The sequence below is a fragment of the Haliotis asinina genome, chromosome 13 (assembly GCF_037392515.1).
Source record: "Haliotis asinina isolate JCU_RB_2024 chromosome 13, JCU_Hal_asi_v2, whole genome shotgun sequence".
Classification (NCBI taxonomy): Eukaryota; Metazoa; Mollusca; class Gastropoda; order Lepetellida; family Haliotidae; genus Haliotis; species Haliotis asinina.
Window position 1 is genome coordinate 35,163,074 of NC_090292.1, and position 10,843 is coordinate 35,173,916.

General features: G+C 42.1%; 1 protein-coding gene and 1 long non-coding RNA gene across 2 annotated transcripts; both read right to left on the minus strand.

The window, feature by feature from the left end:
- Positions 1-1,602: 1,602 nt before the first annotated feature.
- On the minus strand, positions 1,603-9,692 carry LOC137260220 (uncharacterized). The gene is made up of 3 exons (XR_010954740.1): positions 9,648-9,692; positions 9,023-9,325; positions 1,603-1,621 (listed from the first exon to the last, which is right to left on the minus strand). It is a non-coding gene; the product is annotated as an uncharacterized lncRNA (long non-coding RNA).
- Positions 6,563-8,371, minus strand: LOC137260289 (uncharacterized). Its single transcript, XM_067797977.1, has 2 exons — positions 8,325-8,371; positions 6,563-8,034 (listed from the first exon to the last, which is right to left on the minus strand). Exons 1-2 carry the CDS (start codon positions 8,369-8,371, stop codon positions 6,612-6,614), a joined length of 1,470 nt encoding a protein of 489 aa, XP_067654078.1. The 3' UTR covers positions 6,563-6,611.
- Positions 9,693-10,843: the final 1,151 nt, after the last annotated feature.

The following is a 10,843-nucleotide window of genomic DNA, read 5'->3' on the forward strand; positions in this document are numbered from 1 at the left end:
CATAACAGCCACAGCCAGAACTATATGGGACACCACAACTACAGCCACAACTACATGGGACACCAGAACAACAGCCACCACTACATTGGACATTACAACTACATCCACCAGTACATGGGATATCAGAACCACAGCCACCACTACATGGGACATTACAGCCACAGCCACCACTACGTAGGACATTACAACTAGAGCCACAAGTACATGGAACACCATAATCACAGCTACCACGACATGGGACATCACAACCACAGCCACCACTACATGGGACATCACAACCACAGCCACCTCTACATGGGACATCAGAACCACAGAAACTACGACATGCGACACCACAATCACATCCACCACTTCATGGGACATCTCAACGACAGACACCACTACACAGGACATTCCAACCACAGCAACTGCTACATTAGACGCCACAACAACTATGTAGGACATTACAACAACTGCAGTTACTACATGGGACATTACAAACACAGCCTCCACTACATGGATCATCACAACTACAGCCACCACTAAATAGAACATCATAATCACAGCTACCTCTACATGGGACATCACAACCACAGCCACCACTACATGGGATATCACAACCACAGCCACCTCTACATGGGACATCAGAACCACAGAAACTACGACATGCGACACCACAATCACATCCACCACTTCATGGGACATCTCAGCCACCATAGATAGATAGATAGATCTTTATTATGCATGAAGGCCACCGGCCCATATACATATAACACATATACAATCACAATATATAGGAACAATTAGGCATTTAACAAAGTCTGCCTCTTTTCGTAAGCAGTATATATATATTTGTATACATTTAGCAATGATACCCTGGACGCTGAAGATAACAAGCTTTTGAATATAAATATATTTGGAATTTGGTTATAGACATGTGGAAAATAACGTAGTCTTTCTTCAGAATAATACTTGCATACTAAAAGGAAATGGAATTCATCCTCTATACCGAATTTACAAAGAGGACATGTGCGTAAAGATACATCAATATTTAGCCGTCTTCCTTCATTTTGTTTCAATCATAGTAAGCCTGCTCGGAATTTAATAGATTTATCGACTGCAACATAGAAAGTCGAGCTGGCAGGAGGGACATACATTCTTAGTATTGTAGCAGGGCAGTGAATGTACAGACGACAAACACACGCTACGGGTGTGAGCTATTGCCAGAGCAATCTTTATTTTTCGTGGTCGATAAGTCACCCTGAAATATTTACAGAAATAGTGATACAATGAATAGTACATAAAATCATCAGTGTGCAATACTTATTACCAGTGGCTATAAACAGACTAGCAAACATGAAATACACGATAAAGTTACGACTTATCCTATTGAGTGCATAACAAGACGTATATGAATAAACATTCTAAGTTAAACAAGGTCACGAAGTTGTTTACACAATACATGGGTTAGATGGTAACTGATCTATATTACAGTGTTTTACTGTAATGGATATGCTAGTAGTTAATGGAATACATGGATAATAATGCAAACCAGAAATGAATGATTCAAACAATGAGCCTACCCTGTGGGTGAGACTGGGGTGACGACAGAGCACAGCAACAGTCTGTATCCCGAATATATCTGAATAAAATGTAATTATTATCATAACTAAGAGTAAGACGCTTAAAACTTATGTGCTGTGTGAAATGTTATATGCACATATTGTATACACATACCTAAACGACAGAATTAAAATAGGACTATTCTACAACACATTCGGACTTAAATTTCTCATGCACGCAAGCACAAAGATATAGAAAAGTTGTTAGTAATTACAAAAGGAACCTTACAACTGCTAAGCCTGGTTTAGCATATTTATGTTTATAGATAATGGATGACATTTAGGCAATATCAGACGCCTAGTGTAGTTTAATAGAACATATTTAACTTATTACAACATATAAGTGAAATGATATAAATATACAGAGATATATTAAACTAACCTGATTTGTCAAGTGTCTGTCAACTTGTCTGTGTGGTGACTTTGTGCAGAGTGCAGGCTATTAGACAAAGATTTTAATTTGGAGGTTTAGCTTGGCCAATCAGTTGATCACGTCATGGCTTGGGTTCGTTAAGGGCTTGAGGGACACATGACCTATTAAGCAGCCTACAGATATACATATACAGAACAGAAAACATTAAAATAATAAAATCCCTATGTACATAGTTGTGTCTGCCACACACTTCCCCCCTTCCTTGAAATGACGTCCTCGTCATTTGTTCTTTCCGGTGACCAGATCCAGTAGTGCATCGGAAAGACGTTTTGGTTGGCCCTCGAGCACCCCCTCCTCTATTAAAGAACTGAGATAGTTTGCTCGAGCTAACCAGTCTGGCTGCGTAACTGCAGAAAGTGCAAACTCGCCTCTGCTCATCCAACTTGGTGGTCGTCTATCTCGAACAGATCTTCTTGGTCGAGGCTCTGGTTGCACTGGCACATCAGCAGCAGGTTCTCTATCTGGTGGGGCATCCACAGGCGGAACTGGAGTCTCAGTGTCTGACAGGACATCTGCTGGCTGAACTGCAGGTTCAGCGTCTGAAAGAACATCCACAGGTGGAACTGGAAATTCTTCTGAATGCTGTTCTTGTGATTCAGCATCTACAGTCTTCTTAGTTTCAAAATCGGCACGATCCGCATCCTCAGTATCTTCATTCAGCTTGTCTTCAAGTGGCCTGTCAGCTTGATATAAAACTGACCCTGAAGAATCTGAATGTTGAGTGGAGATATACATAATGTCTTCTCCTTCATCTACTCCATCTTCACTCCCTGTGCTGCCTGTGGTGTCTTCCCTCGGTGTCTGTCGAACGGTTGGCTTTGGTTGTGGAGGCTTGCATTTTCTTGGCTTGGGCACTGGTGCTGAATGGGGAAGAGATCCAATAGGAAGTAATAAATTCCTATGCAAGGTTCTTGTCCGCCCTTGTCCATTCTCCTTACCAAGGACAAACACTGGTATGGATGGATTCGGTTGGTCTAAGATAACATAAATGTCTTGCTCCCATTTGTCAGCTAACTTATGCTTGCCATCAAATGCAACAACCTTCACAAGTACTCTGTCACCCTTTTCAAGAATTGCTGCCCTAGCTTTCTGATCATAAAGATTCTTGTTCCGGGACTGGGATTTCCTGGCAGCAATAGAGGCTATGTCATAGGCCTGGGTGAGACGATCTTTCAGTTCACTTGTATAACTGGCCATGGACTTCTGCTTGGCTGTCCCCATGTCAAGTCCAAAGGCTATGTCCACTGGGAGACGTGGATGGCGTCCATACATCAAAAAAAATGGTGCAAATCCTGTAGATTCATGGCGTGTGCAGTTGTATGCATGCACTAATGGTCCGACATGGGCTCGCCAATTCTTCTTACTGTCCGGATCAAGAGTGCCAAGCATGTTGCAGAGCGTCCTGTTGAAGCGTTCGCACATTCCATTCCCCATAGGGTGGTATGGTGTAGTTCGCGACTTGTTGATCTTCAGTAGCTGACATAACTCCTGCATTAGTTTACCAGTGAAGTTGGGTCCTTGATCCGAGTGGATGCGCTTAGGTATCCCATAATGTATGATGAAATTGTTGAAGAAAACTTCAGCAGTTGTCTTGGCCGTCATGTTTTTGGTTGGGTAGGCCTGGGCATAACGGGTGAAGTGGTCAGTCACTACTAGAACATGTTGCTGTCCTCCCTTTGATGGTTCTAGAGTGAGGAAGTCCATGCACACAAGCTCTAGAGGCTGTGATGTTTCTATGCTGACGAGTGGTGCTCTTCCTGTTGGTGTTTTACGACGCAAACATGGCACACATTGTTGAACATGGGCTTCTACATCCTTTGTCATTCCAGGCCAATAAAATCTGTCTTTGATAAGTGCCAAGGTTCTGTCTCTCCCTGGATGTCCCACATTGTCATGGAGACTTCGTAATGCAGCAGATCGACATCTGGTTGGAAGTACTAACTGTTCCTGTTCTTCTCCATCCCTGTTGGTGACCCGATAAAGAACACCTCGCTTCAGCTGAAAGTGCTGGAAACTCTTCAACAGCGTTGTCATCTCTTGATTCCCAAGAAACTGTGTCCTATCCGGTCTTGTTTTATTCCTGAGATGGTCAATTATGATAGCAAGCTCTTGATCTTTTGACTGAGTTCGTCTCCAATCTCTGGCATTAAAGTCACATCTGTCTTCAGGTGTCTCCTCGTGTTCGTCGAAGTCAGGAGTGGAAAGAACCAAACTTTCAACAAGGCTACGAACTTGCAATACATCACAGATAGCTCTAACCGAGTCCCTGTTTATCTCTTCCCTTTGTACTTGATCTTCTCTCTGAGGTAATCTGGACAGAATGTCAGCATCAATATTGGATTTTCCTGATCTGTACTTGATGGTAAAGTTATAGTTGGCTAGAGAGGCTAACCAGCGATGTCCAGTAGCGTCTAGACGAGCTGTAGTTAGGACGTAGGTTAGAGGGTTGTTGTCAGTCATCACGACGAAGTCATTTCCATACAGATAATCGTGGAACTTTTCGGAAATTGACCACTTTAAGCACAAAAATTCTAACTTATGGGCAGAGTAGTTTCGTTCCGAAGGCTTCAATCCTCTACTTGCGTATGCAATTACCTGTAGGTGGCCGTCCTGGTGCTGATAGAGGACTGCTCCCAAACCGTGAGTGCTTGCATCTATGTGAAGTTCAAAGGGCTTTGTGTAGTCAGCATACCCCAGAACTGGAGGCATAGAAAGGCATGTCTTGATCCTATCAAAGGCATGTTGCTGGTCCTGACCCCACTTGAAACCCATAGTCTTTGAGGTTTGTTTCCTTGATCTTTTGACAGTCTTTGGCATCAAGTCAGACAGAGGTCTGGCAATACTAGAAAAATTCTTCACAAATTTACGGTAATAACCAGCAAATCCGAGAAACTTCCTAACTTCCTCAGGTGTTGATGGTGTAGGCCAGTTTTTTATCCTGTCCACCTTCTCCGGGTCTGCCTCAATACCCTCAGCGGAAACGATATATCCAACATATCTCACTCGGTGTTTGAAAAACTTGCACTTTTTGGGAGCAAGTTTGAGACCACATTCTTGAAGTCGCTTGAAAACCATCTCCAGACGTTTAATATGTTCCTCATAAGTCTTGGAAAAGATGATGAGGTCATCAAGGTAGATGAGGCAAATCTTCAGATGGAGACCCTCTAGACATTGTTCCATAAGACGCTGATACGTTGCTGGGGCATTGGAGAGTCCAAATGGCATTCTGTTATATTCGAAGAAGCCCAGAGGTCCAACAGTAAAGGCAGTCCTTTCCTTATGGCTCTCCTCGATCTCAACCTGGTGGTACCCGCTCTTCATGTCCAGAACTGAGAAATAGGTCATACCTCCTAAACAGTCTAACAGCTCCTCGATACGTGGTAGGGCATAAGCATCCTTGATGGTACGTCTATTCAGCTGTCTAAAATCTATACACATCCTCAGAGTTCCATTTTTCTTTCTTGCTAAGACGACATTAGATGCCCAAGGACTGTGAGATCTTCGGATGACTCCAGCAGACAACAACTGTTGTAAGTGACTCCGAACCTCATCAAACATGGCTGGTGGTATTCGACGATGTCTCTGTTTGAAAGGATGGTCATCTGTTAAATCAATTCTGTGTCGAACAGCTGAAGAGTGGCCAAGGTCCTCTTCATGTTTGGAAAAAATATCTTTGAACCTCAGGATAACATCAAGGCCTTGCTCTATCTCCTGAGATGTCAAGTTATCCTTCTCTATTCCCAATTGTTCAATCAGAGCCTCCTCATCTAAAGGTTGTCCACGTGGTGCTTCTTGTATGGTTACGGGTTGAAGTTCACAAAGTAACGATCGGGGAGGTATAACTATGGTACGGGTGGTGACATTGAAAACATGGACTTCAATTACATCAGGATTGTCCTTATCATAAGTGATGACGGTTGGAGCTATTTCAACATCAGAAGAAATGGAGGCCTGGGATGTGGGTTGAAGAAGAGCACATAGTCTAGGTGTCTTCAGTCCCTTGGTTACCTGACCCTTCACCACAATTCTACTATTAGGAGGGATCCGGACATTCTTCTCCTCAGCGCTCCTCACCAGTCCAAGTCTCCACCTGTTCCGTTCGAGCTCTTTTTCTCCTAGAGCAATAGTCCTGTAGGTTAAATACCATGGAGTCCGTAATGGGGCCTTCTGTAAAAACTTGTCTCCATGTTGATTCCTGCAGGTATTCAATAAACAGTTTAAGATGTTTGTTCCTAGAAGCACTGGTACTCTGGCACTGTATCTAGTAGCAGGTACTACAAGAAATAAACATGGAATAGCATCAACATCAGTCCCTCCTCCGGTGAGTGTTACATCCACTTTGATGAATCCTTTATAGGGTAATGTCTCACCGCCAGCACACTCTATGTCCAGTATGTTTCCTAGTGGCTCTAAGGCAATGTGTTGTAACTGTTCCTCATAAAAAGCTTCAGATACCAAAGACACAGTCGCTCCCGTGTCCAGCAAGGCTCGGACCGGTTTACCATCAAGCAGGATGTCATCTTCATTTGCACAACCAACCAATCCTTCAGGTACTCTGTTGGGGCTCTGAAGTAAGTCTAGTGGTGACCCCTGCCCATAGACCCTTGCCAGTTTAAAGGATGGCGAAGATGGTCTAGACGAACCCTACATCCAATTGCAATGTGTCCTGGGTAACCACATCGGAAGCAGACAACTTCCTGTGACCTTCGAGGATTAATGCTCTCATTTGGTGGTGGTGGATACTGGTTTCTTGGTGCACCAACTTGTGAATTAGGCTTAGGTAATGTAGGTCCAAATCGCCTATGATTAGAGTCTGTTCCTGTACCTCTGTAGTAAGAGTTAGCTCCATCACCTGTGCCTGGTGGCATTCTGTGATCCGGTCCTTTACCCGACCTTGAAGGCAAGTAGGATCCTAATGGGGTAGCAATCTCATCCTGAGAGTCAGATGGTAAAATATGTTGGTATTTGCCTTTAGGGTAACTTTGTTGACTGGAGGCAAATGACTGGTGTTGGTAGACATGGGCTGTCTCCTGTTGCTTGATCTTCATATCTGAGACCTCACTTTGTAACTGTTGGATGGCGGACGTCAGACTTTCAATATCCTTCTTTGTCACCATATTCGACTCGGCTGCCATCTTAGCAGTAGCTGTCCTATTCCTAGCTGATGGCATCGGATCTCTTCCTTGCTTCATGTCGTATTCAATCTCCCTCAAGGATATCCTTAGACCATCAAAAGTTGGTATTGAATCGAACTTATGACCAGATACACTCTTGAGTGATGGCCTAAGACCACCCCATAACATGTTCCTCAGCATGTCATCCTGATCCTGAAAAGAGATGGTGTGATGATCGGTGACTTTCGATAACAGGTGTTCCAACCGGCATCCCCAAGTGGCCACATCCTCAGTTTCACCTTGGGAGGCACTATAAAATTGGGCTAACAGAGCTTCCTTGCGTTGAACAGTACCATAAATACTGTAGAGCTTGTTCAGCAAATCCTGTGTTGAAGCCTTGGATCCTAATCTCATTGCTACTCTTGCTGCTTCTCCCTTCAAGGAATGCCTGATGGCCTGATCCATAACATCGGGGGTGTAGTTCGTTGATTTCAAGAGACAATCGACTTCATAAGTCCAAAGGTCAAATGAAGTGTCCTTGCCCTGGAAATCACCGCTAAACAAGGGTAGCTTTGGAAACTGATGGTAAGCGACAGCTACAGGCCTAACATCTGGTGTTACTGACTGAGGGGTATTGGTAGCAGGAGGTACAGATGCCTCTTCCTCCTCTCTTTTGAGAGGACCTTCTTGGGAATACATTCCCTTAATCCAGGCTTTAAAATCCTCAGGTGTGTCGGCCTTTGGGTGCATCCCAAGCCTCTTAAAGAGCGTGGCCATTCCTTCCAACTCTTCATCCTTGAACTCCATGGTTAATTGAGGTAGCAGAAGTAAACGAAATTTAATTGCCCAAAGGCAAAATGAGGTAGTGTTCCAAGTTAAGACACCACTATGATATGCAATAACAAAGCGAACTTATGCTGTCCACATCAGAATAAAGGGAAACCACAATGATATCTACATGTCAGCTGATATCAGTTTAAAATAGTTCCCAAACTGCTTTGACGACAAAAGAACGATAGTCGGGGCTCCAAGAACGAGTGGAATGTCTGAAAAGTTCAGAGACAATACAGCACACTGTAAGAAATGTATAAATATTTGCGCAAAAGGGCGAAGGAGTGAGTGGGTGAATTGTGTTTAACACCACTCCAAAACAGCGCAAGCTGCAAAGGGAATTACCAAAGTAAGAAGCCCAAGCAGGTGTACACAAGTTGGAGCTGACACATATTTAGGTATAAGACAATGCATTTCCTAAGTTTACAATGTGGATTTGCAAAACTAATACTAAAGCTACAACATAAGTATGTAGGACAACATGAGGGATTGGGAGGGGCAGATTATTAAGAATGTCAAGTGTATCAAGAAGGTGCGCTAGTCTGTCGTCATTCAGTTAGTACATTAAAACATATTTAATTCCTTTTATGCTTGCTATGTAGTTGTACTTGCTTACCTTTTATTTGATTAGAGACGAACAGAAAGTAGAAATGAAATGAAGTCACTTTCATACACACAAGCACTCTGAATACCAAGTTAACTGAAGATAAACAAGAGTTAACTAAATGTATTTAAACTAAACTGAACTAAATTCAACTAAACGAAGCTCACATAACTAAAGCAATACAGAACTAAATTGTGGCAAATAACTGATGAAATACAATATAGCTATATACACAAAGTTGGTACCAACAGTATCCTGATCAGGAGCTGACACAGAAGCACAATATAATCAAGTAAATGCAAAATGCAAGGTTACCAAACACAAGTTATAAACAAAGTTACATTTTAGAGACCTGGCGCCAGGTAATTACGTTTACAGAATACAATGAAAGATGCTAGCTAGCAATGATGTTGAACAGTCAAACATTCATTCAACTCACGTGAAACGTGTCCAGGGTTTTTTTTGAGAAATACCACGTATCCAATATTGGAAAAGTCACATTCAAAACACAGATATAACGCAAATGTCACGTGACAATGTCAAATGTAGTCAGAACAGGTGCTGATATTCCAGGAATATCCACAGGATGTTGCTGGCGTTCAATCTATGTCCTACATGGTGGCAATGTCCTCACTGGGGGCTCCATTTGTAGCAGGGCAGTGAATGTACAGACGACAAACACACGCTACGGGTGTGAGCTATTGCCAGAGCAATCTTTATTTTTCGTGGTCGATAAGTCACCCTGAAATATTTACAGAAATAGTGATACAATGAATAGTACATAAAATCATCAGTGTGCAATACTTATTACCAGTGGCTATAAACAGACTAGCAAACATGAAATACACGATAAAGTTACGACTTATCCTATTGAGTGCATAACAAGACGTATATGAATAAACATTCTAAGTTAAACAAGGTCACGAAGTTGTTTACACAATACATGGGTTAGATGGTAACTGATCTATATTACAGTGTTTTACTGTAATGGATATGCTAGTAGTTAATGGAATACATGGATAATAATGCAAATCTGAAATGAATGATTCAAACAATGAGCCTACCCTGTGGGTGAGACTGGGGTGACGACAGAGCACAGCAACAGTCTGTATCCCGAATATATCTGAATAAAATGTAATTATTATCATAACTAAGAGTAAGACGCTTAAAACTTATGTGCTGTGTGAAATGTTATATGCACATATTGTATACACATACCTAAACGACAGAATTAAAATAGGACTATTCTACAACACATTCGGACTTAAATTTCTCATGCACGCAAGCACAAAGATATAGAAAAGTTGTTAGTAATTACAAAAGGAACCTTACAACTGCTAAGCCTGGTTTAGCATATTTATGTTTATAGATAATGGATGACATTTAGGCAATATCAGACGCCTAGTGTAGTTTAATAGAACATATTTAACTTATTACAACATATAAGTGAAATGATATAAATATACAGAGATATATTAAACTAACCTGATTTGTCAAGTGTCTGTCAACTTGTCTGTGTGGTGACTTTGTGCAGAGTGCAGGCTATTAGACAAAGATTTTAATTTGGAGGTTTAGCTTGGCCAATCAGTTGATCACGTCATGGCTTGGGTTCGTTAAGGGCTTGAGGGACACATGACCTATTAAGCAGCCTACAGATATACATATACAGAACAGAAAACATTAAAATAATAAAATCCCTATGTACATAGTTGTGTCTGCCACAGTATGATGATTTCTTTGTGCGCAATGACAATGTTTTTCTCTATTTTGAGGCATACAACATTGTTTATGTCAGTGAAAACTTGTTTGCAGTGAGACGCAATGGTGCGTTTAACCAACATTACAACCCCACCTGATAATCTGCCATACTTAGCTACCCTATGTGCTTTATAAATATACATAACATAGGATGAGAGCTCAGGTATGGAAATGACATTGTCTAGAAACGTTTCTACTAAACAGATAATATCATAGCTTCGTATATACTCCATGAAATCGATATTTTTAAGTTTTGGAAGCAAACCGTCAATATTCCATGTTAAAATCTTTAAATTGCATAAAGAACTGGAATATTCTGCACCTGATGTTTGCTGTCTTGTGTAGTTGTCCCTAGCTGTCGTCCATAGAGGAGTCTAGGTCAGGAGACGGGGGAGATGTCGGGTTGTTGCCCGGGGCAGCGGCTTGGGCTGATGCTGAGACTGAGACTGGTGTAGAAGCTTGAGAGTCGGGACGCATGCTTGTCCTATGTGCGGACTGTCCG